The sequence below is a fragment of the Cladosporium halotolerans genome, assembly GCF_011745625.1.
Source record: "Cladosporium halotolerans strain TM138-S3 chromosome Unknown Sca1, whole genome shotgun sequence".
Taxonomy (NCBI): Eukaryota; Fungi; Ascomycota; class Dothideomycetes; order Cladosporiales; family Cladosporiaceae; genus Cladosporium; species Cladosporium halotolerans.
The window spans coordinates 795,576-819,792 of record NW_027191452.1 but is presented as its reverse complement, the minus strand read 5'-3'; the positions used below and the strand labels follow the sequence as shown (position 1 = coordinate 819,792).

At 57.8% G+C, this 24,217-nt stretch overlaps 8 protein-coding genes across 8 annotated transcripts; 4 read left to right on the top strand and 4 right to left on the bottom strand.

Moving 5' to 3' along the window:
- Nucleotides 1–230: 230 nt before the first annotated feature.
- WHR41_00314 (uncharacterized protein) lies at nucleotides 231–1,835 on the bottom strand (the record flags this gene model as incomplete). The annotated part of the gene is made up of 1 exon (XM_069368920.1): nucleotides 231–1,835. One exon carries the CDS (start codon nucleotides 1,833–1,835, stop codon nucleotides 231–233), a length of 1,605 nt encoding a protein of 534 aa, XP_069233978.1.
- Nucleotides 1,836–3,527: 1,692 nt separating this feature from the next.
- Nucleotides 3,528–4,529, top strand: WHR41_00313 (uncharacterized protein; the record flags this gene model as incomplete). The annotated part of the gene is made up of 2 exons (XM_069368919.1): nucleotides 3,528–3,819; nucleotides 3,886–4,529. Exons 1-2 carry the CDS (start codon nucleotides 3,678–3,680, stop codon nucleotides 4,527–4,529), a joined length of 786 nt encoding a protein of 261 aa, XP_069233973.1. The 5' UTR covers nucleotides 3,528–3,677.
- Nucleotides 4,530–4,800: 271 nt separating this feature from the next.
- Nucleotides 4,801–6,324, bottom strand: WHR41_00312 (uncharacterized protein; the record flags this gene model as incomplete). Its single annotated transcript, XM_069368918.1, has 1 exon — nucleotides 4,801–6,324. The coding sequence occupies one exon, from the start codon at nucleotides 6,322–6,324 to the stop codon at nucleotides 4,801–4,803; it is 1,524 nt and encodes a 507-aa protein (XP_069233972.1).
- A 725-nt stretch (nucleotides 6,325–7,049) lies between these two features.
- On the top strand, nucleotides 7,050–8,869 carry WHR41_00311 (uncharacterized protein). Its single transcript, XM_069368917.1, has 4 exons — nucleotides 7,050–7,161; nucleotides 7,215–8,087; nucleotides 8,146–8,523; nucleotides 8,590–8,869. The coding sequence occupies exons 1-4, from the start codon at nucleotides 7,109–7,111 to the stop codon at nucleotides 8,723–8,725; spliced, it is 1,440 nt and encodes a 479-aa protein (XP_069233975.1). The 5' UTR covers nucleotides 7,050–7,108; the 3' UTR covers nucleotides 8,726–8,869.
- Nucleotides 8,870–13,255: 4,386 nt separating this feature from the next.
- WHR41_00310 (uncharacterized protein) lies at nucleotides 13,256–14,613 on the top strand (the record flags this gene model as incomplete). The annotated part of the gene is made up of 2 exons (XM_069368916.1): nucleotides 13,256–13,709; nucleotides 13,775–14,613. 2 exons carry the CDS (start codon nucleotides 13,256–13,258, stop codon nucleotides 14,611–14,613), a joined length of 1,293 nt encoding a protein of 430 aa, XP_069233974.1.
- A 1,523-nt stretch (nucleotides 14,614–16,136) lies between these two features.
- Nucleotides 16,137–17,690, bottom strand: WHR41_00309 (uncharacterized protein). The gene is made up of 3 exons (XM_069368915.1): nucleotides 17,505–17,690; nucleotides 17,189–17,447; nucleotides 16,137–17,119 (listed from the first exon to the last, which is right to left on the bottom strand). The coding sequence occupies exons 2-3, from the start codon at nucleotides 17,435–17,437 to the stop codon at nucleotides 16,262–16,264; spliced, it is 1,107 nt and encodes a 368-aa protein (XP_069234225.1). The 5' UTR covers nucleotides 17,438–17,447; nucleotides 17,505–17,690; the 3' UTR covers nucleotides 16,137–16,261.
- Nucleotides 17,691–19,256: 1,566 nt separating this feature from the next.
- On the bottom strand, nucleotides 19,257–21,107 carry WHR41_00308 (uncharacterized protein; the record flags this gene model as incomplete). Its single annotated transcript, XM_069368914.1, has 1 exon — nucleotides 19,257–21,107. One exon carries the CDS (start codon nucleotides 21,105–21,107, stop codon nucleotides 19,257–19,259), a length of 1,851 nt encoding a protein of 616 aa, XP_069234226.1.
- Nucleotides 21,108–21,693: 586 nt separating this feature from the next.
- On the top strand, nucleotides 21,694–23,838 carry WHR41_00307 (uncharacterized protein; the record flags this gene model as incomplete). The annotated part of the gene is made up of 1 exon (XM_069368913.1): nucleotides 21,694–23,838. The coding sequence occupies one exon, from the start codon at nucleotides 21,694–21,696 to the stop codon at nucleotides 23,836–23,838; it is 2,145 nt and encodes a 714-aa protein (XP_069234229.1).
- Between the last annotated feature and the right edge of the window lie 379 nt (nucleotides 23,839–24,217).

Genomic DNA, 24,217 nt, shown 5'->3' with positions numbered 1-24,217 from the left:
GCTGCGGTGTTGGTAGTGGGTATTTCCCAAGCCTGGGAGTGGTGGTATCACAAAACAATCAAAATGAAGTCGACACGGGACAAGCGGCAGCCCGTGGTGGGTCGATTTTTTCGACCCTCCTCTCCACCATCGTCACTTTCTCGCTGCCAAAAAGAAACGCAAATTCCCAAGAAGACAAACCAACGCCGGGTCGCTCATGCAATTCGTCCCTTTCCAACCCGCACCCCTCCCTAAATCCAGCCCAGACCGCTAAGCACCTTTGTCACCTCCGCCTCCTTCATCGACTTGTTGTCGAGACTGCGCACTTGGCTACCCTTCTTCAAGTTCTTCAGGCCTTCGGTGACCTTGTGCGCCTCCTTCTCGTCCATCACGAACGTGTATTTCTTGTTCTCGCCGTCTCTCACGGTGGCACGGAAGACGTGTAAGCCCTTGCCCTTCAGACCACCATCTTCCACGGTCTTCAGCGTCCAGGCCTTGACGTCCCACTCGCGCTGGGCGACATGCCGTAAGTCGTCGTCGATGAAGAGTCCGGCCGTCTGAATCTTCAGAATCAGGCCGTCAGTGACGGAGCCCTCGCCGGCCACTAAGTGGGCGACGGGCTTTCCTGGGAATGAGTCGGAGAAGAGGTAGACGGCGCGAATCTGAATCTTATTGATGTCGTTCGTCGAGTAGGGTCCGCGCTGCGAGGGTGGTGGCGTCGTGCGCGCAGTGCTCATGCTAGGGGCGTAGCTACTCTCGCTCAGCCCGGACACCGAGCTGGCGGAGCTTTTGTACGCGGTGCGCGCGCGGCCGGCGGGCGAGGACTGAGTGTCGTAAGGACGGAAGGAGTACCCGTCTTCGGTCCCCACAGCCGAGCGTGCGGTGGGTTGGACGTAGTTCTTTGTAGGGCTGGGAGCGCTCGTGGCGGAGGCTGCGCGTTTTTGTTCGCGCTCGAGGCGCATCTTCTCCAATCGTTCGCGGGCGGCCTTGATGCGATCCGCAGCCTCCTTGTCCGCGGTAGCTTTGGCAGCCTTCGCTTCCTGCTCCTTGGCTTCCTTGTCCTTGGCCTCTTTCTCGCGAGCCTCCTTTTCTCGCGCTATCCGCTCCCTAGCATCGCGTTCGCGCTGCTCCATTTCACGAGCACGAGCCTGCTCCCACTTCTCCTTCTCCGCCTTAGCCTTCGCGTTCCTCTCAGCCTCCTCCCGTGCTTTCTTAGCCTGCGCCTCGGCCTCATCCCGCATCTTCTGCGCCGCCTCTCTCTTCCGTTTCAGCTCCTCGGCACGTTTCCGCTCCTCTTCCCGCCGCCTAGTCTCCTCCCGAGCTTTCTCCCACCCACTCTGCGCGGCCGACGGCTTCGGCTTAGGAGGAGGCTCTTCTTGCTGAGGCGGGGCCTCGTTGTGAGGCGGTGGTGGTGGGGGCGGCGTGTAGCTGTGCGACTGCGGTCCATTCGATCTATACTGCTGCCTATCCGCTCCTGCTCCTGCTCCTGCGCCTGTGCCCGTCCCAGCCCCAGCCCCAGTAGTGTTCTCTGCCGTCGTCTTCCCAATCGCCCATGCACCCAGTCCCACCAATGCCACCAGTATCAACACGCCCGCTCCGTTGCCGCCCATGATGGAGGCGATCCACGCGCGCAGCACGGGCATGACCGCGATGTAGATGCCGACCGACGCGAGCGCGACGAAGATGCCTGCGATGAAGCTGTTGCGGTGCGGCTGCAGCGACGGCAGGTACAGGAAGCCGCTGCCCGCCGAGTGCGGCGGGATGATGAAGATGTCGTAGTTGCCGTCGGGCAGCCCGCCCGGCGGGCGCGGGTTCTGGCCATGAGGAGGCGGCGGAGGCGGAGGCCCGTCGTCCATCGTGGCCGCTCACGCTTGCAAAGCTGCGGTGAGGGTGTGAAACGCCCGGCGCCGGCCAAGTGGCTATGCGCGGGGTTTGTCGTGGGAGGTGTATATTCTGCGCGCACGACAAGAGGTGTGTACCGAAGGCATATGTCCAGAGGGGGATCTCGCAGGAAGGTGTGCGGGATCAGGTGCCGAGTAAGAAGAAAGGTGTTGTCTCGGTGAACCCCTGCGAGCAGGGTGTGGTTGTATGGCTCGGGGGTTCAAAGGGCGGCAATGCCAAACGCTCCCAAGCCAGCTTGGTAACTCCAAAACCAGGGTGGCGGGCCGCGTGAAAAGTGCAACAAACCGCGACGTTGAAGATGTCGCACCCACGGCGGGCGTGGTGGTTCAGGCAGAAGAACGGGTCGGTTGCGTAGGAGCCGGCGCCTGTGTTTTCTTGTTTAGCTGCGCCCCGGCACAGCTGCTGCACGCGGCGCCCTCCGGCCGCGCGGCGGGTCGGGTAGCGAGGCGGGAAGGCCGCGGGAGCTGGCGCGAAGGATGGTGAAGAACCAGGACAGTCCTTGCTGTGCGCCGGCTGCCTGCTCGAGCGAGATCTACCCAGGTATTATTATCGTGAGAGTTCTGTGTGTTGCGGATGCAGATCTGCTGTCCACGACGGCCGCGAGAAAATTCTCCCTCGTGCCGCCGGCCTACTGCACGCCGTTGTCCAAACGATGGCAGCGCTGCCCCCGGCGCTCGTTCGGGCGCGTCGAGCACACCACCACCGCCCACTCCTCCGCACCGCGACCCCCCAGGCACGCGAATCGGAGGCTCTGCCGCCGGTCTCAGTCCCTCTTATTCGCCCTGTGGGCCGCCGAATGCCCTCTGCCCACCGCGCTGGTGCCAGGCTATTTGCTACCGCCGCGCGCTTCTCATGCACGCCGCCCACCGCAGCAGCCTCACCGCTGTCGCCACGTCGCAGCGTGATTATTGTCCATGTCCATATCGGCCGGCAGATGCAGCGTGGCCTCTGCCTCTCTGCCAGCGCCCGCCAAGCCGCTGGCGAAAACGTTGCCTGTCAATAGAGCTAGTGCCGCCGGAGCAACGGCGCCAGCAGCTGCGAGGTGACGTGCGAAACCTGGGGTCAAGAGCATCGCCAGAGTGAGACCATCCGTCCCTGTGGACGAGGATCGTCCGAGTACAAGTGCAGCACGTCGCCAGACGTCGCTCGACGACTGGAAATTGCTAAGACTAGCAGTCCGCGCTTATACGTGGCCGCGACTTGGCGAGGCCATGGTGGAAGCATGTCCAATGCGTCTCGGGGAGGCGGCCTGCAGCGTGCATATAGAGGAACCGAACGGACGTCGCCTAGCATTGCCTCGAGAACAGCGTTACCCGGAAGCCAGAGAACAGGTGAGAGTATAAGCGGCGTGAATCGATTCTCATGCGACTATAGTAGAATCGATCGGAATGTCGCTGCGCACTGTGGTCATGGAAAATAGGCGATCGGCTGCATGTGAAGTAAGTTGAAGCTCAAATGGCAGTCAGAACAAGAAAGTCTCCTCGGCCAAATGAGAGGTTGCTCGATGACCTTACGGCAATCTTTACACGCTTTACACAAATCATTAGCGTAGTGATGGTAAGGCCATGTTCATTTCTTTTCTACAAGACTTGACGACGAAAGCAGAAGCAGCAACGAAAGAGTGACGTCAAAGTTTCCATTTTGGACAAATCTTCGAGCTGCAGCTCTTTACGTGAGATCTCAGCACTACTACTCTATCTAGCTAATCCTGCTCGCTTACCTTGATACCGTTCTCAATCTTCAGCGCCTTCACACACGCCCTCAACTCCAAATCCCAAGGCCAGCCACGGCACACAATGGCCACCAACCGCAGCCCCCAAACCCACCTCTTCGGCTCCTGCGCCTGCGAGCGCAACCAATACGCAATCGCGATCCCTCCCGACCCCTCGCGAGCCCAAACCCACGCCCACGTCTTCTTCGACAACAGCCGCGCGACCCGTACGTGCCCCCCTCCACACCCCTCAACCCCGACACTCTCCGACTAACCGCAACCCCCACCTCTAGGCCACTCGCAAGCCGCGCCGCTCACAGCCTGGCTCCGCATCCCGCTCGCCTGGTACCACAGCAACACGCAGGCCTTCTTCCCGGACGAGTCGCACGCCTCGATCCGCCGCACGTTCTACACGCCCGCCGCGCTCGCGGGCGCCGGCGGCGAGGTCCGCAAGCAGTTCTGCGGGTACTGCGGGACGCACCTGAGCGCGTCGAGGGAGGAGGGCGAGGAGGGCGAGGAGGCGGGGCCGTGGATGGATGTTACGTTGGGGAGTCTGTGGGGTGAGAGTTTGGGGTTGTTGGAGGAGATGGGGTGGGTTGGGGGCGAGACTAGTAGTGAGGAAGCTGAGGATGATGATGAGGATGAGGGAGGAGGTGCGGAGGAGGTTGTGCAGAGGGGTGGGGGGAACGTTGCGCGGAGGACGGCGGCGGGATCGATGAGTAACAGGGGCATGCCGTATTTTGAGGAGATGGTAGAGAACAGCCGGTTGGGGAAGATTAAGCGTAGGAGGGGCGGTCAGAGAAGTGCGGATGGAAACTCCATGGTGGAGTGGGAGGTTACAGAGATCGAGGGTGGGGATGATGATACGGTTATGAGGGAGACGGTGTTTGAGGATGTTGGTGGCAGCGGTAGCAAGCGCTTGAAGTTGAGCGATTGAGAAAATGGTCTCGCAGTGGCTGGTTGTGGATGGGCAGCGTATATGTTACACACGGTAGTCATTTAGCGATAGGCGTTCGGTTGGGGATGTCGGGATTTTGCTGAGATCGCGTAAAACAAGTGTCAAAACTATGGAATCTTTGCCGGGTGATGTCCATAAAAAACAATCATAATGCCGTGGCCGATTCTTGACCTGTCAGAATTCACAGAGGCGACTTCATTCTGTCGCGTCGCAGATGCCTTGCTATTAATCGGAATCAGATATCATTCTCTCAAGCGAAACCCAAAATCTTATTCGCCCTCTCCATCACCTCCCTCTGCCCTTGACTGAGTCCAGGCTCGCTGCCATCCCACGCCTTCAGACCAAAAGCCCTCATTCCATCTTCCGCATCCACCTTCCTCACGTCCTCCACGCCCGGGCGGCCGACGTGCTCACTCTCGCCCTTACCACCGCCAAAGTCTGGGCTCGGCGTGCCTTCGAGGAAACGCGAGCGCTGACGCGCAAGACACTCAGCGTTGCCAACGCTCAGCGGGCACGACGGGATGTAGAGCACGGAGGAGTCGGTCTTGCCCGCGTGCACAGAATCGACGGCGTGGATCGTGTCGCAGTGCCAGCTGACGTAGTCGCCCGGCTTCACTCGCGGCATGTGCACCATACTGTTTGGCAGGTCGAGGTGCGGGTGCAGCGCGTGGCGGAGCTCCTGGCCGTGGCCCGGGGTCGCGCCTTGCAGCCAGGAGTTTTGGGAGGAGAGGTCGAGGGTCCAGTTTGAGGGGTCGAGGTAGGAGTCTGGGAAAGGTTCGGAGGAGTCTTGGGGGACGTCGATGGGGTTCTTGGGCGAGAAGAAGGGTCGGAGAAGGAAATAGGCTGTGGCGCGGGAGAGGAGAGGGTTGACTAGCAGAGTGCCTTCGAATGGGCCGGTCTCGCTCAAGGCGAGCCAGCCTTGAAACATGCGGAACATGCTGCAAGCGCCAACGCCTTGGTATAAATCGGAGGAGACGCCCAGACGCCCGCTAGACTCCCACGGATCGTATGTTTCCCAGTTACCGCTCCAGATGTCATCGTAAACACCGCCTTTGCCATAACCGTTCGGTTCCCAGCGCTCGCAGGAACCTCCGTCAACATGTGGACCAAGGGCAAATCGTGCGTCTTCAGGGAGGCGCATGCGAAGGCGGTCGGCATAGATTGTGGGATGGCTGCTGGAAACCAAGGCACTTGGATCTTTCGAGTGCCAAAATTCCATGAGGAAGCGCTGGGCCTTGATCAAGTTTGGATGAGAACGCGCCTTGATTTGAGTGGGTGACCAGTACAGCTCATAGACTTGGGGGTTCTCTGGCGGGAAAGCCTTCGTGTGTGGGTTTGCGGCAATGTAGTCGCGTAGATGTTGTTTGAGATCCAGAGCTTCTTGCTCAGGGACGACATTCCGAATGACAGCGACTCCTCGTTTCTTATGTTCAGAGCGGAATTCTGGCGAGGCTGCATCGATGTCCTTGAAGTCGATCTCTGGGATGACATTGGACTTCTGCTCGCGTATGAGAGGAATCTCCTCCTGCAGTGATTGAAGCAAACGGTTCCATGATGCATGCAAAGCTTCTTCTTTGCCGGCTACCAGCTTTTGTTTAAGCTCTGCGAAGCGAGGATCCAGCGGCTTAAATTGAATGCCTGATAAAGAGGCAAAAGCATCCGAAATGTCGCCCTCTCGTTTCTCGGCCTGCGCGGTTGCTGCGTTGCGAATAGTCTTGTACTGCAAGGTTGTCGTGCTCAACAAACGGGAGCCCGCACGAGATGAACGAAGCATCTTCGGGTCACTCGAGGTTGAAAATCGTCTCGAAGGGCTTCAATGTCAGCAGTGCTTGCTTTGCAAGAGGACGTGAGGTAAGCGTTGATTGACGGGTGTAGGAGAATGGAACAGTGATGAAGAAGCTACTTAGACCTTCCGGCTCGTCAGATATAAAGAGTGTTGAGCATCGGTCATCTCAAACATCGCGCCGTGACGTCTCCGCCACAGGCCCTAGAGCTCCGCCCTTATGTACCCGACAACGATTGGTATAGAATGCCAGACAGCCAGTGAGAGCTCCCACAATGTCGGGGACCAAATCGTTGCCGCCAAACGCCGACCGGAAAGGTGAGCACGTGAGCGGCAAGTCCAGAAGAGGAAGCCACCTGCCGCTGTCACGTGACTTGCAGGCATCCGCAAAGACGGACCGATGGCTCCATCCACCGCCCAGCGAGTCCGGCCACGATGCCCCTCCTCCACGGCAGAATGCCCCACTGCCTCCACAGCTCTGCTCTCGCCTATTATCCAAGAAAGATCCTCCAGCTCGTGATGCGGTCGCCAGGACTGCGGCGTGCTCAAGCGCCCTGGCAGAGCATGGATCGGTATGGCGGACAGTAGGCGAGGCGTCCCGGCTCATGCGGTCAATTCTTCCGTGTCGGGAGGGCTCTAGCCTGCCATTGAACCGGCAAGGTATATACACCTGTCTTTCCCACGCTATGCATAGTTGCCCCGCTGTAATCTCTTTCACAACATCTCTCAATTTTCGAAAATTAGCACATGTATCCATTTGGAGCGCTCAATCAGCATGTCACAAGTCAGCCTGCCAAAAGACTTCATTTGGGGCTTTGCTACCGCAAGGTGAGGGTCGCTTGCTCGGGAAGATTCACCCCAGATGACCTGACAGGAAGTAGCTATCAGATCGAAGGTGCTGCCAACGAGGACGGCCGTGGAGACTCTATCTGGGACACTTTCTGCAGGATCCCTGGCAAGATCGCCGACGGCTCGAGTGGCGATGTGGCTTGCGACTCTTACCACGTCTACAAGGCCGACGTGGCACTCCTGAAGTCCCTGGGAGCCAAAGCATATCGTTTCAGCGTCTCTTGGTCTCGTGTCATTCCTCTGGGTGGCCGCAATGATCCCGTCAACGAGAAGGGCCTGCAGTACTACGTCGACCTTGTAGATGAGCTTCTCGCCAACGGCATCCAACCCATGGTGACTCTCTTCCACTGGGATTTGCCACAAGGACTTCATGACCGCTATGGTGGCTTGATGAACAAAGAGGAGTATGTGCAGGATTTTGTCAGCTACAGCAAGCTCATGTTCAAGACTCTGGGGTCCAAGGTCAAGTTCTGGATCACGTACAATGAGCCTTGGTGCAGTTCCGTTTTGGGCTATAGCATTGGACAGTTCGCACCCGGACACACCAGCGATAGGAACAAGAGTGCGGTCGGGGACAGCAGCACGGAGCCATGGCAGGTCGGGCACAACATCCTGATTGCACACGGTGCGGCTGTCAAGGCCTACAGGGACGAGTTCAAGGAGAGAGATGGCGGTATCATCGGTATCACTTTGAACGGTGACTGGGTCGAGCCGTGGGATGCAGATGAGCCTAAAGATGTCGAAGCGTGCGAACGCAAGCTCGAGTTCGCAATCTCTTGGTTCGCCGACCCAGTCTACTTCGGAGAGTACCCTGCCAGTATGCGCAAGCAGCTGGGTGACAGACTGCCGCAGTTCACCGAAGAAGAGAAAGCGCTGGTCAAGGGATCCAACGACTTCTATGGAATGTACGCCTCCTTCGTCGCAACCTCATTCCTTTGTAACCGGGTAGCTGACAATTCCTAGGAACCACTACTGTGCCAACTACATCAAGCACATCCCGACCGAAGCCGACCCCAAGGACTTCAACGGCAACCTTGAACTTCTCCTCCACGACAAAAATGGCAAGGAAATCGGCCCGGAGACCCAGTCGCCTTGGCTTCGCCCGTATCCCATCGGCTTCCGCAAGCTCATGAAATGGATCTCCGACCGCTACGGAAGACCCATCATCTACGTGACCGAAAACGGCACGAGTTTGAAAGGAGAAAACGACAAGACCCGTGACGAGATCCTGGACGACGAGTTCCGCGTGAAATACTTCCAGGACTACGTGAACGCGATGGCGGAGGCGCGCACGTTCGACGACGTCGACGTGCGTGGCTACATGGCTTGGAGTCTGATGGAGTAAGTTTTCCGCCCACGTGTCTGACAGCTGCCTGCCGCGGAGCCCTCACTGATCCTTATCTGCAGTAACTTTGAGTGGGCTGAAGGCTACGAGACGCGCTTTGGTGTGACCTACGTGGATTACGAGGGCGGCCAGAAGCGCTTCGCGAAGAAGAGCGCGAAGGAAATTGGCGAGATCTTCAAGCGGTTGATCGAGAACTGAGTGCCCATTGTATCTGGTGATTTCATTATGCTGCCGTTTGGGATCATGTTACCAATGTTCCCCACACGTGTTATCGCGCTCGGGTCTTGTGATCAATTTTAGAAAGTGTCAAAACTCTGTCTTTCTCACCAGTAAAAAAAAAAAGCTTCCGTTGCGCCTATCTGAGTTGTTGCCGCCATTTGGAGTGCTTTCGCCGCAGCTCGGTCCCTTTCCACAGGATGGGTTGTGCGGTGAGGCACCCCCACACCGTAAGACACTTTCTGCCCTAAGGCATACACCGTTTTGGAGTGTAGCTCCGACAGAGTTGCTGCCAATGTTGGGCACCAGTTTCACCTCAGCTCGACCGCCCTACGCTAAGAAAAGGTTCAATGCCCACGTGAGCATTCGCGGGAGTTCATGCTCGGGGCGACGAATTTTGTTTGAGATTGCCATGCTTGACTCGCACTTCAGCTCTGAGGATTGCAGAACCGACGAGACGGATGCGATGCTGACTCGCTTGCCAGGCACAGCGCAATAGCAGGCGAGGATCGACGTGATCCTGGAGTCGATCAGTGCAGCGTGCCAGACTTCCAGATTGCGGGTCGCTGTCGTGGATGCACGGCATCAGGGCACCCGACGTGTTTGATCGGCCACGATGAGGGCTGATGACGACCCGCGGCATCGCTTGCTTCTACATCACCCGCGAATGCAGCCGTAAGCGAGGCTTCACGCGAGGGTCGACATGTTTCAGAACATGCAGCGCCGAAGTATGTCTAGCGATCTGCATTCACCGCTGTGTATATGGATCTACTTATCAGGCGCACCCCTTCGTCACAAATGAGGGCTCAGCGTATAGGTCCAGAGTGAGTTGTCCAAAGCTTGTCTGACTAGGTCAACCGAGTTTCGGAAGCAAGGTTTCTAAGGCTGTAAGAGTAGCTATTTGCTATTTTCCATTCCGCGATAATCCGCAGTTCGTGCATGACTGCATTCATCGCTCGTGTTGGTGGGTTCTCCATGGGTGCATCGTGCGAATACTTTGCTCACTCACCAGTCGCACAAGGCAATTAGAAAGCCTTAGGCCCTCCGCTCACCGACGAGTTCCCTACTTGGCAACCTCAGCAGAGCCCGCAGTACATACGCGCGAGGGTAATAGTCTTCCGTCCACAGCCGGGGAGGTGCCGTGAAAGCGCAGGTGTACCCGTGCGTTACTTCGCACCGATCCTCACTTGCGGCTCATCACCCGTGTCCGCTTAGGGTTCGTGAAGAGATCCTGCAGCCCCTCGAGTTGCCCTAGCGATAGTCACCAGCCCACCTCCCGTCATGCAGTCGCGCCACGCGCGCGCACATGTCTCCCGTCCAGCCGTCCCCGCCGGCGCGCCACAGTCGAAGTATATGTTGTTCGGCAGTTGGTGAGGCCACACTCGCCGGTTATGGCACAGCGAGGACAACAGCGCGGTGCCTTTCATGGGTACGTGTGCAATTGAAGACCCTCTTGGTCGAGGTCTCCAGTGCGTACACGCAAACGTCAGACTCTCCGCATGATCTCCAGGGCGCAAGGTCCCTTCGCGGAAGAGCAGCGCCTGATTCACGTAACCTGGAATCCACCTTGCCGAGTCGGCTGCGACAAAGCGAACCCGGGGAAGAGGGTCTGCTGCGGCCTGCAGCCACTCATGCGTGGCTGCCTGGTGGCTCTCGTGGCTTCGTCCTTGGAGTTCCGAGAAAAAGGGGCTCGGACGTTTTGCTCCTTTTGCAGATAGTAATCACGCCATGTAGCCTCGTGTCGTGAAGTTCACGGCGTTGCGTGAGGCAAGATGCGACTGTGCGCCAGGGCTCGGAGAAGACCCGCGTCCGAATTCGATGCGATCCTATGGCTGGCGGCTGCAAGTATACGGCCGCACGCGCCGCTGGACGAGTCCCGCGCATACAGACAACACCTCCTATGCAAACAGCATCGGCTACCCAAGTGAAGATCCCAGCTAAAGATTGACGAGCAGCCGCGATTGGCCGCGGAAACCCGGAAGCAGCCCCTTCTCTATCCAGAGCAGGCCACTGAGCAGAGCAGCGATCCGCGGGTGCATGAAGCCACGGACAATGGTGTACAACGTAATAGTGACCCGAGAGTTGCTCCTCCCGGCTCAACAATAGACGTTTTGAGAAAGCCAACTGTGCATGCACAGCTGGCCGAAGGAGGTAGGAGATCTTCAAAATGAGGACCAGATCGGGCTTTCGGCCTGGACCGAGGTTAGCGGCGTGCAGAGTCTCTGCAAGCCGCTAACCTCGGGAAGGAGAGCTCAGATTGGTATAGAGGCTCGGGAAGCTGACTACGAGCGAATGAAAGGTGGTATCGACCACGACGTTCGTAGGGATCCCTACGGGCCGTAGCTAAGAGAAGAGCCACAAAAACCCCCACTCTTTCACCGAGTGCAAGACCGAGTGCACTGCAAGAGATCTTTCTCAAAACATCTAATCGCTTGGGCAGAGAATGACGAGGCGGTCGAGAAGGCCGCGGGAAGGGCTAGGGTGGTTGGCCGCCAGGCTGGGCAGCTGCAGGCGGCGTGGTGCGGTGCAATGACGGGCCAGGCTCGTCGACTGGAGGAGCGGCCAGCCTTCCAAAGCGCTTCCATACAGGCTATGGAAGCTGTCACAAAATCCAAAGTGCCACCAGTTCGAGACTCAACTCCACTGTGCAACGGCTGATAGAGGGCTGCTCACACGGACACGCGCTCAGCTAGGTTCGCGCCGCCGTTTCCACCTGAGTCGAGCGATCGTTTGGCTTTCCGAACTCGAGCCCTATCAGCGGAACCGCTCGACAACGGAAAGTCGGAAGCCCGCGGCGAGCATCGTGGCATGTACGTACGCGAGAAGCGGCAGACCAACTTTGATTTTTTTCGGTGAGATGATCGCAATCGCAAATGAAGCTGGCCAGTCTAGGAGCGTCGGCAAAACTCCGCGTGTGCTCCGGCTGTGAACGCTACAGCACACCGTCGGCCGTCCATCGACACTTGGCATGGAGGCGTGCGCGGAGCCCGGAACAACGACGAGGCGCGTCTTCGCGCAGCCTTGCGCGAGCATCCTCCGCGCGTGACATGTGCCGACTCCCCGCTGCCTGCGCCCGACGGGTGAATATCACGTCGTGCGTACAGACTACATACACACCGCACGCAGGCCATCACGGTGGGCATGCCTGTGTCGTGCTCTCGGACGTCGGCATGGACGAGCGGGGCCTTCGGAGCCATGGGCCATCTGCGCTGAAGCGTTATGATAATTATACTGCGGCAACGCTTCGAAGCGCGGATCTTCACGTGCCCCGAGCGAGCAGCCGCCTGCCGGCCTCAAACATGGAGCCGCACGTGGTCTTGATTAAATCCATGGCATGCCTCTGAGGAGCGGCCGCAGCACGAGCGGGCTTTGGTCGGGCGCAGCTCCCGCCGCCTTGAGTGGCTGGACGAGCTTGACAGCACCGCGGGCAGACAGCGATATGTGCGCTTTGGCCGCGCCTTGCGTTTTCTAGCGGCCGCCGTGCGCCGCGGTGGGTTAGAGGGCAAGGTTTGGGGACGCGCCGTGAAGGTTGCGGCACCGGCCAAAGGCGCAAGGTTTTCGGGCGATGGAGAGGTCGAAGTCTGTTGGACGTCGAACCTTGCTGGGTATATGCCGGGCTCACACCGTGAAGACATCAACGCAACGCGGCACCGCTGGCGGCCTCACGGGCGGTCAGAAGATCTGGCTGCCGTGGGCCTCTGGATGCGCGGGTGAGTGGAGAGGTTCCTCCAATCGTCATCATGCGAAGTGGGCCGTCGGCCTCTGCTGCCGTAACGGCCTGCGCAGGGCCCCTTTCTTCATCATTGGGGGGAGCAAGGGCCTTGCCGGCGGGCGTGTGAAGGCTAGGACCCTAGCAGGATTGGGCAAGGCTGTAGGCACGCTTCGAAGGATGCTGAGCGGTCAATCATCGTGGGTTTGTGACGGCTGCGCGATCATGACTTAGGCATGCTAGCCAAGCGCGCGATGCTCTCGAGGCCTGACGCACGCCTGCTGGAGCTGCGGCAGGCGATCGAAGGTTTGTTTCGACTATTGCGCCTGGATATGAGGGCCCGTCTCCCTGCTCGCTCCCTCGGACTGCCCTCCTCTCACCATCGTCGCCCGTCTGGCAACCCATCGCGTTTCATCTGCACCGCCTTCGTCATTGCTAAGCAACTAGCGGTATTTTGATGCCGCACGCCACGTTTCTGCACTGACTACCGCTCTGCCCTGGTGTCGAAACCAAAATAGAGCTAATGCGTCTATCCACGTGCACTCCTTGCTGGTCTGACAACTTATAGTCGCTGGATCCCACCCCTGCCATTCCTCTCGGGTAGCGATAATTGAGTACGTCTAACAGCCGGACGCACGCGCAAAACAGTAGCGGCGATCATTCTGCACGCTTTTCATCATACCCTAGAAGCTGTACTCGTGTAGCTCGGTTGCTGCGACCCCAAATCTTTGGTCGCTCACTTCCGCACGACTGCCAACAAGCCAACATTCCGACCACCACGACCCGTCCAGAATCTTCCTTCCATGACTTGCGTCGTGGCTTCTCCTTGGAACCCATTCAGCACGACTGCTACATGGTCACCGATGAATTCACAACCGCCGGACTCTCTTCACCCCGCCCTTGAGCGATCGCAATCGCATGGCTACGCTTCTTCCGGCTCCGAGCAGCCAAAGAAATCGGGCACCTCCAAGAAGCGTGCCTCGCGAGCCGGCACTCGAAGCGTCAGCACACTTTCTGCTGCGCAGCTAGAACGGAAGCGCGCAAATGACAGAGAGGCACAGCGCGCAATCAGGCAACGGACCAAAGATCACATAGACAGCTTGGAGAACACCATCTCCGACCTTCGTCGATCTCAGGATGCGAATGAAAAAGTGAACGTGGCCACGCGACAGCGTAACAGAGAGCTTGAGGAGGAGAATGCCTACATGCGCATGAAACTCGGCGAAGCTGGCTTGACGGTCGATCTACCTCCACCATGTAAGTTCCTATTCGTTCTGCTCGAGGGCAAGCAATCATCACATCGTGGGACTAACATCCGAAAGCTTCACGACCCCAAGACCCGTCATTGCTAGCTGGACATGGCTCTTCACCTGCAGCACAAGTCTCGGGCGCAAGTATACAGCGTCCCGCCTCAACGTCTACCTCGAGAAGCTTTTCAGGGACGCATCCGGGCCCGTCAGGCTCCTGGCACCATCAGCAGCACGTACCTCGTGGCAGCTACAGTGGACTGAGCAATCTTCCGCTCGCCGTTCCTGGTGCCGCAGGTGCACCGGCTCCCGCAAACCTCACTACGTGGAGGTCTCACGAAAGCACACAAAGCATGCCTTCAATGCCGGGTGAAATACAGACACCCGCTCGGAATGCTTCAAGTCTGCCTTATAATACACCATCCGCAGCTGAAAGACCGCAATGGCCGTCAAATACGCCCCAGTATCAGTACACAGTAACCGCAGAGCAACAGCCCCAACAACAGTATCACACGCATACACAACAACATTCGCCCTACGGGCCCGCACCGATGCAGAGCTACCCCACGGCACAACACACCGCACAGCACCAGACTGCATACCATCCTCCGCAAATCCCGCCGCAGACGGAGTTTCAAAACCTTTCCGTGTCAGGCAGTCCAGCAGCTTACACAGTGGCTGCGCCGGGGACGCAGAGCTTCGTGCCTCCGCAGCAGTACCAGGTTGCGCCTATGCAATCGGCCGAATACCAACAACCCCAAGCGCCTTTGCCGTCCCAGCCGATCCCAGCTCCCTCGTACCAGCATTCAGCAAGCGAGCAGCCCTTCCCAGGCCCTCCGCAGCAACAGTCTTCTGTGCATTACCGGGATGACTCAGGAAGGGGCTATTCGCTAGGCCATTACCCGTCTGCATAAGGCCCATCTTGCTCGAAACCTTTTTTGGCGGCTATCGCCTCTACATGGACTGATGGATGATTCTTGTCATTTTCGCTACTGGGCGTCTTCACAATGACGAGACACACCCTACAGCCCATCGGAGGAGACTGACCACGCACGATCCGGAGTGATCCGAGAACGCCTTTTACTGGAGGAAGCGACATGACCAGCAGACTTGGATCGGAGGGCCACACACGCCAGCCGGCACCGCACGGTTTCGCCTTGCATAATCACTTGATGATAGACTAGGTCGGACCCGTCCATGCCCAATCGACTTCCCGATCAAGTTCTAGCGCCCTCCTGGAACGATCGCACCGGCAGACGTTACCCAGATTGACGACTGAGGGCTTCGATCGCCCATGCATTTAGGGTTTTTTTCTCTAGAAGCAAAGTCGACACGCTCCGCTGCCTGACCGTTTCGACGCGAGAAAAGTCAAAACCAACATTGCAGGCTTCTAGCCGTTTAGGCGGGCCTCCGCTGCCGAAAAGCCGGACATTGAGCGAGCGAGCCCTCAGTGGATTTCCACTCTGATCTCCAAGTCCGAGAGTCGGCTTGGTGGTCGCAAATTTCCGACTGCATAAAAAGCTGGAGGCTTCAGGCGCGAGTCGGGGTACTACTGAAGTCCCACTTGCCACTTACCGCCTCTATCATTGTCTTTCTTGGCGTGCGGTATGCGCGCCGACAGAGCCGGAGTTTGTGGAGGAGAATCACTTTTGGCGTTTTCGGTCTGGCACATGATTGCATAGCACACATCGTTGATTGCGCATGGCTGCAGGGCGATCGATCTTGGGATGGCTTCTGGAGTAAGCGGGAGCAGTGGAGGACGAGCATGGGCTGGCGTTGATCCGGGCCCGGGCAAAGTTTTGGAGGAACAGGCGCGGCAGTCGCACAACGCGGCACAGGAGGAGGGAGGCGGCAGGGCTGGGTCCCGCGGGATGCATCTTAATACTCTGTTGTTTGGTCTGCGTTCCAAGCGATGTAATAATAGCTATTAATACCGTGCATGCATCAGAACGACTCGATTTGGAATGATCTCACGCCGACTCGACCCCTGAGTCCTGACGGCACGCTCAGCCCGGGTTCTCTTGGAAACAACTGAAACGCCTAGAAGTTCTGCCCCTGCCGGATCGCCGACATGGACACGGCACGAAGCAAAGGCGCTATTCTGCGCCTGCGGAAGTTTGTCAGGGTGCACGTCAAGGCTCCACGACGGAGAAATATCGTCATAAAGGAGGGCAGGCCGGGGTTGGGAGTTGACTGTCGCGTTCGCGAGTGTTGGAGAGGCTGGAGTGGATTCTAGCTCCCGCGCGGCGTGGCAGCTGATGTTTTAAATGCCGGGCTCCACTCCGGTGCCCTCGGCGCCCTGGATGGCTTGTGGAGTCCGCTGAGATCGCTTACCGCGACTGCGATGGTTGTTGGGGTTGCGCACAGCAATGGACGCCATCAGCACCGAGACGAGCAGAAACTTCCCTCGTGTCGGCCAAATTGCGCGCGGGAAGGATCTATCAACGGGGCTTGGATTGCATGGATGTGATTCTACCGCCGCGGTTCTTGCGCGCCTCATGCGCCATTTGGACTGCTAGTCTGCTTTGCCAATCTCACCGCTTCCAGACCTGGTGCCGCCTTCTACGCCGCATGCGCTGCCTGCGCCTCTTGCGCCTCTTGCGCCTCTCGCGCTTGCTGCTGCCTGATCTTCGCCAGCATATCTGGGTACCAACGCTCTGACACGTCCGGGTGGCTCTTACACCGATTCGCGAACGTGGCTTCCCCAAGGTGATTCCACCTGCCCTTGACGAAAGTGAACTCCACGTCATCGCGGCGACCGCCTTCGCGGTCCAGGATCTCCCTGCGCAGCCCGCGAACGTAATCCGGCACGTCCATCGACTCAAACTTGGCGTCATAGCTCACGCCTTGGAAGAAGGGAATGCTGAAGCGAGCGCCCTGGCCGGCCTCTGGGGAGAGGACGCGGTGAGTAGTGCTGGCGCAGACGCCATCGGTGAGCGCTTCAAGGCCTTGGCCGATGGCGACGACCAGGGTTTCGCGGATGGGTGGGCAGTCGATCCATTCTCCCTTGGTGTTCTGAGCCTGGAGGCCTTTCACCTCGCTGGCTTGGAGCAGGTAGCTAGTGAGCATGCTGTCCTTGTGCGGTCCGACTCCCTGGCCAACACCCGTGCCGTTGTCGGGGTATTTGACGATCTTCAGCTTATGTTGCTGAGCTTCGTCAAAGAACCTGTCGAATGCATCTGGCTGCAGTCCCAAGCTTTCGGCGATCAGGCTTGTGAAGATCATACTGACATCGGACATCTGGCGAATGTAGTCTTCGTAGACGGGTCGGAAAGAAGGCATGAGTTCAGCGCTAGGCCACTGGTTTGGGCTCAGCAGGTTGTGGTATATTGGTGCATCTGGTTCTGGGAGAGGATGTGGCGTGCTGAGATCGAGCTGCTCCCGCCAGTCTGCCTTGAAAGCAGTTATCTCGTTACCCAGCTGTAAGATTCGTAAGCACTTACCCATCACATTTGCGGGCGTCATTGATCGCGTAGAGCGAGTGCATACCTTGGAATACCCCAAGAAGCTTTTTGCATTCTTCATTTCGATGCGTAGTTTCTCGTCTTCTGGAAGGTCGAAGAACCGAATGCCTTCATCGCAGACCTTGTCGAACAGGGCTTGTTCAATGCCGGTATTCTCTATGTAGAGAAATCCGACATTGAGCAGGGCATCACGGAGTTGTTGGAGGAACACGGGTTTTGTTGACGCATCCCTTGCCAGAGCCAGGTCAAGAATCGGTATCTCCTGGAAAGCCATCTCGTTGCCACTGTTTTGACAAATTGGTGAGATCGCAAGCGCAGGCAGCAGGCTATAGGTACTGTACCTCACTCGCTTAGTCCGGAGGATGCCGGCTCAACTGAAGATGAAGTATACTGTCACGGCCGTCAAAGCAGCGAATTTGGTGACAAACAGTATGAGCACCGCTGCGAACAATACCGGCGCCATTGCGTGATCGTGAAAGATTGATGTCGTCTTCAAGGTTGTGGAGTTGTACCCCGCATGCCCTCGGCGAGTCGGCGAGGTGAAGTCAAGGCAAGCTTCCGGTCACCCTTGTCGCGTGCCACAAACACCTGTCGTGCGTCATGCGACGGGTATGCACACCTGATGCACCTCATGGCAAGCGAACCACAGGAATATAGAAGGCTGACATTAACCGCGGTTTGTGGCTTGCGCCGGGCCATGAAGCCGGGTCTCTGAGAAGGCTTGCATGAGGCCAGCACACTTGACCTGCACAGCAACCAACGAACATCAGGCAAGCCCTGTACCATCCTTCCCATCCTTGCATCGAAGTATCTTCGCGTGGACTGCTGCAGGCCTAGTCTATCGTTTCGCCTTCTATTGATGCCAAGGTAACCTGCCGCACGTGGGCGCGCGATGCTTGATGATTGTCACCCGCTAGACAACCCGCTTGAACGAGGCGGATTGAAATGAGTGCTATGATTCTGAGGCGTAAAAGTCCAGCAACTCAGATCCATGAACAGTCCGCACAAATGCACAATCCGGATCTGGACGAGCCGGTGCCCCTATCTTAAGCTCTTCATCATCAAACGCGGGCCCTATAACTCCTCGATTATTACATCGTATCACAACGGTCCCCGCGTGCGGAAACGCGTCTGTCACCTCAAAGTCGCGACAACTCATGTCCGCGGGCGGACGATCTTGCCGTGGACGCCATGGCATTGCTTGGATGGGCAATTCGTATGTGCAATTCGTAATATAAACCGTGATCTGTCCCCCTTTCTTGAGACCTGCATGACGTTCTATCAGCCTGTCGAGTTTCTCTGTACGCAGACATGAGAATCGTGCACTTTGCCTTCGCCTATGCGGCAGTGGCTGCCGCACTGCCTCTGCAAGAGTCTCAGGTGAGCTACTCTGAAGACGGAAAGGTAGCGTTGTTGCTAACAGTGCCACGGCCAGAAGGTCGAGAATGGCACAGCGGCCCCTCAGTTGGAGAAGATTCCAATCAACCTCGGAGCCTCTCTGAGAAGACCGAATGGTGACGTGATTGTAAGGCAAATATGCTCATGTGGACCTGGAAATCATAATTGACTGACCCGCTATGGACAGGGCATTCTCAAAGCTCGTCAAAGCAAGGAGGACTTAGGCCAGTTGGGGCTCGATACCGTCGATGGAACCACACCGCTACAGAAGCGACAAAAACATAGTCTCGACGAATTGACGGTCGACGAGCTACAAGGGACAGCAGACCGCGTGATCGCCGACAAGCCCATTACTGTGGGCGTCCCGATGGCGTAGCGGCAGGACACTGCGACTGCGGGTGACTTCACCAACCGGCGCTATACAACGAACGGTCACGTCCATCATTTTGAAGATGTATCCTCATTAGCGAGAGAACCAAGATGGCTCTCTCATTTTTTGCCATTTTCTTCTTGTATCTTGGAACGTTCAAAGCGAAACGAGTGTATGTAAACTTAATTTCCTATTGAAAGACAAAAAACTCCATCCGAACCCATTAAAGTACGTGCTGTATTGAAATTGCCGTGTAGCCACCTGCGGTTCCCAAGGTCCGTTTGAAGTACGAGAGTCGTTAGACGAGCGCGTTGAAGTGCTTGCTCTACCTGATGGTGGTAGCCTTGGTCAGGCTGGCCTTGGCCGTGGTGCTGCCACCAGCGGCAAGAGAGCCGGAGCCGGCCTTCTTCTCGAAGACCTTCCAGAACTTGAGGGACTCGTCGGCGGCGGCGGTGGCGAGCATCTGGCCGTCGGGGCTGAGGGCAGAGTGCAGGACGCGAGACTCGTGGGCGGGGATCTCGACGTTCTTGACAAGGGTCGGGTAGCTCCAGATGCTGAGGCTGTTGTCGGGGAAGCCGGAGGAAGAGACGATCTCCTTGTAGGCAGTGCTCCACCTGAGGGAGGTGACCTGGCTGCCGGTGTCGATGCTGTTGACGCGAGCGCCGGAGGTGGTGTTCCAGAAGTGGATCATGCGGTCGTGGCTGCCGCCACCGGTGGCGAGCAGGTTGGACTGCCAGGGGCACCAGGACAGAGCCTTGATGGCGGCCTTGTGGTTGGTCTTCTGGAACTTAGGCGCGTTCAGAGAGCGTGCGTCCCAGATGGAGACGAGGTTGTCGTTGCCACCAGTAGCGAGCTGGGCACCGTCGGCGCGCCACTCGAGACCGCAGACCTCAGAGGTGTGGGAAACGAGCTCGGCGACCTTGTGCTGGGCAATGCGGACGTCGTGGTTGTAGACTAGACCGGAACGGGCGCCAGTGGAGAGGATGTGCTTGTTCCAGCCCATGGCACTGACGCGGGTGTCGTGACCGTACATGGAGCGGAGCTTGGTGCCGTCCTCGACGTCCCAGATCTGCACCTCACCAGTGCCGAGGCCAGCGGCGACGTAAGCACCGTCGCCGGACCACTTGACGGAGGAGATGTAGGTGTCCTCGGGGCACTCGAGGAGGGAAGAGACGGAGCCAGACTCGGCAGACCAGACGTAGACATTGCGCTCAAGGCCGATAGCGACCTGGTTGCCGGACGACCAGTCAAGCAGGTTGAGGTAGTAGTCGTCGACAAGACCAGGGGCGTCGAGGACACGCTCGGGTGCGGTCAGGACACGGCGGCGGAACTGAGAAGCGGAGGCCGCGGTGGGCTTGAGGGGACGGTTGTACTGAGAACGGAGGTCGATGGGACGAGAAGACTCGGGAGCCGCAGGCTTGAACTCGAGGATGCGCTGCTTCATGGAGACACCGCAGGCCTCAGCAACAGACTTCTGGTAGGCAACAGTGTTGGGGCTGGCCTTGTTCTTGGGTGCCTCATCGTCGTCTTCATCCTCACGGTCGTTGAGGCTGAGGCCCTCAAGCGAGAGGGAAGCGGAGGTGTCAGAGGTGGAAAGACGAGGACGGCCCAGGTCGAAGGCAGAGGCAGCACCGGCAGCAAGAGAGGCGGAGCCCTCGTTTGCGCTAGACCTAGAACGCCTGGGAGTCTGCTCGTTGCTGTGACGGTCAAGCTTGACGGCAGCTCCGGAGGAAGAGATAGCCTCGCTGGAGGTGCGGTTGGGGACGAAGCGGTCGGCGGCGGTGTAGTTGACTTTGCCCTGGCTCCTCTTGGGTGTGCGGTGGACAGAACCAGTGCGGCGGGCGCGCGAAGGGGTGTTCTTGGCCGAGGAGCTCGGGCGGGGACCAGTGCCAGTGAGGGAGAAGTCGCTCACACCAGTCTCGGTGCGACGAGGCGAAGGACGGCTGGCAATGTTGGACTTGGGCGAGTCACGGACGTTGGTCTTGGAGATGGAGCGTGTGAAGCGGGACATGAGGTTCGCGTTGCTGTGGTGGATGCTCTCCGAAGGGCCCTCCTGGACAAGAGTAGTCTTGGGGGTCTTGGGCGAGGGAGTGAGAGGCATGCGGCCACCAGCGAGGCGGGTGGAGAAGACGCCATCGCGACGCTTCATGGGAGTGAGTACTGATGTGCTGGCCATATCCGCGGTGTTAATGCGATATGTGTGGTGTGCTGTTGGCGAAAAGTGGTTGCTGTAGATGGCCCAGTCAAGGGATCCGGTTAGTATGGTTTCGCAGATATTTGCAGTACTGAAGGTAGAGGTATGAGGAGAAGCCCGGAGGCTTGTGCGCGTGCGTGATGCTTTGTAGAGTGCGTTGGTATGTGTATGAGAGGGTGGTGAGGTCCCAGAGATGGAGCGCCTTTGGAAAGGTTAAGTAAACAATGAGCGAGGCGCTAGTCGTGCCGGGCAACGCAGGCGAGAGCAGCTCGGACGGGCTGCGTCATTGCCGTTGCCGACCGGGAGCACCCGCGCCAGCCAGTGAAACGCCGGGCTGCTCCAAAGCTTGAACAGAGGCCTCGCGTGCCTGGGTGCCTGGATGGTGGAGGTCATCTCGCGACTAGCGAAAACCGTTCAAGGGAACAACCGCCGCCAGCCTTTGATGGCCGCACTCGCGCGAACGCCCCATCCCACCTCCCCTCCAAACCCCGCCCTCGCCGGTCCCTCCGCCCTCCTCTCCTCCTCTGCCTCGACTCGTGCTGCCGGTGGATCGGCGAGGACTTCCGTCATGTCGAACAACACCTTCGTCATGTCTGGGTCGCCGGTCAAGACCAGTCGCCGGCATGGCACGGAACCCTACATGCCTAAGATCATCACCACCGTCGGCCAGCGCCCGGCTTGTCTGGTCAACGCCTCGGTCACATATGTCGGCAACGATTGCATATATGCGTTCGGCGGCTTTGATCAGTATACCGACGAAGTGTACAACCATGTCCTCAAGCTGAACCTCAATGCGCGCCAGTGGAGCTTAGTGGACAATTACGGTGACATCCCCGGCGTGCGCATGGGCCATACGGCCTGTCTTTGGCAAGGGAACAAATTGCTTGTGTACGGAGGAGAGAATGAGCACAGAATACACCTTTCCGACATCGTGATCTTTGATATCGAGACGGCGCATTGGACGCAGCCGGAAACTCACGGACCGGCTCCGAGAGGCCGGGCGCGGCATTCTGCGGTGATTCACGACGACAAACTCTTCGTTTGCGGTGGTATGAGCGGCAGCGATAACGGTGTACTGGATGACATTTGCTTCCTCGATCTCAAGACGTGGACATGGAGCCGCACATGGAAATTCGTCCCGCGCTATGATCACGCGACATGGATTTGGGGAGGGAAGATATGGGTGAGTGGTGGCATGGGCGAGGAGATGGAGCGCACAAGCGAGATCTGGTGGCTAGACTTCAGAGGCTCGCCGGCATTCGAAGGAGGCCCGATGTACGGTCTTGCGGGCTCCACGGAGGGCAGCTCAAGTATGGGCTTCAGCAGCGCTAACCAAGGATATGGTGCCTCTGGATACACGGCCAACAGTAGCTCTGTCCAATCCAACTCGGCTACACAGATTCAGCGCACCCCGCCGGTCGCTCCTGGAGCTATCAGCTCGGTCAAATTCATCTCTTCACCAAATCTCCCTATGCAAAGCGTCGGGACACATTTCCACGTTTTCACCTCAGGTTGCATGCTTGATTTTGTAACGCCTGCTACCAATATGCCGCTGGAGACGTCACTTTCCGTGCTTGACCTGGACACTCTCAGATGGCAGAAGCTAGCAGATGGCAAGGACCTTTTCGCGCCTTCCTATCGATGGCACTACTGCTGTCTCAATGCCGATGGTACACACGCCTGGTTACTTGGATGTCCTCGGGAGCTTCGCGGTGGGGGCATAGGAGAGGCGGAAGACTACTTGAGCGACGTGCTGCCTATCGATCTCCGAAAATTTGGACTGCTGGGCAACAAGATGAATTATGAAGCGCATGCTGAACAGAGAATCCCGACATCCGACACTTATGCGACTTCGCATCTTTCTGCCATCGGTGCTGATCTCGCTTGTACTTTCAATCAGCATCCTGATTCAGGCTCGGGAACCGACTTCACAATCACTGCCTTGTCCGACGAAGACTACGACGGTGAGAATGGATCTGATGACGGAGTGTCACACTCCCCAGTGAATTCTTACGCCAAAGACTCCGGTTCAACAAATCAAAGTGAGCCCATCCACGTTCACAGATTCATCCTCTCGGCTCGCTGGCCACATTTCTCCCGTCTCTACAATGCTCAAATGTCCGAGTTCCACACGAGCCGCATGCACATCCCGGAGCCATATCCTGCCGTCAAAGCCTTCCTCTACTACTTGTATACAGACTCCATCTCCTCCCAGCCATCCGCTAGCGGTGAAAATGGGACTCTGGCAGCTGGGCCGACATTGGAGGACGTGGCAGACATGTTAGTGATGAGTAACATCTACGACATGCCTCGTCTACGCCACTTGTGTGTGAACCGTCTTGTTCGGGACCTGGACGTACTCCACGCTGCGCTCATCTTCGACCGTGCCAGTACAGCTCAGGAGGACTGGCTGAAACGCCGCGCAGCAAGCTTTTGCATGACCCATTGGGGCCGTGTGGTGAGAACGGATAGCTTCCGTCGACTGAAACGGTCTACCATGCTTGAGTTATGCGAGGGCGTCGACGCAGAAGGCCGTGTCGTGGGAGGAGAAGAGCTTGAAGCAGTGGGTGGTCTGGGCGGAGCGAGGCTCGGGAGTGGTACATTCTGGGGCCCTGGAAGAAAGAGAGGACGTCTGGACAGTCTAGCGGGCACTGCAGACGGTGAAGCCGATGAAGTTGAGGCTGAAAGCGAAGAAGGGATGGAGATGTCTTAACAGCGTCACACGCTGTCAGGGCTCTGGTGTACCTTGACCTCACTTTTGGGAAAAGGTGTTTCATTATTGGGGGCGAAGACGGGACAGCGTCAGGCCAAGGCACGTGTGGATGATTGCACGGAGGCGCCTTGCATGCAGTCCTTCACATGCATTGCTTTTCCTATCAAGTTGATGGACATGCAACTAGCATTTCACGAGGGTGGCACGCGCATGTGGGTTTGGCGTAGTCTTTCGAAAACATGGCACAACAGGACTTGTTTGTATCGATATTCATGAAGAAATGCTACCTCAAGAAGAATCCTGAGGACGATCTGTAAGAATGCCATTGCTTTCCTACAAATGAATGTGCAAGTTATGTGTCAATAGTTCACTCCTGCGA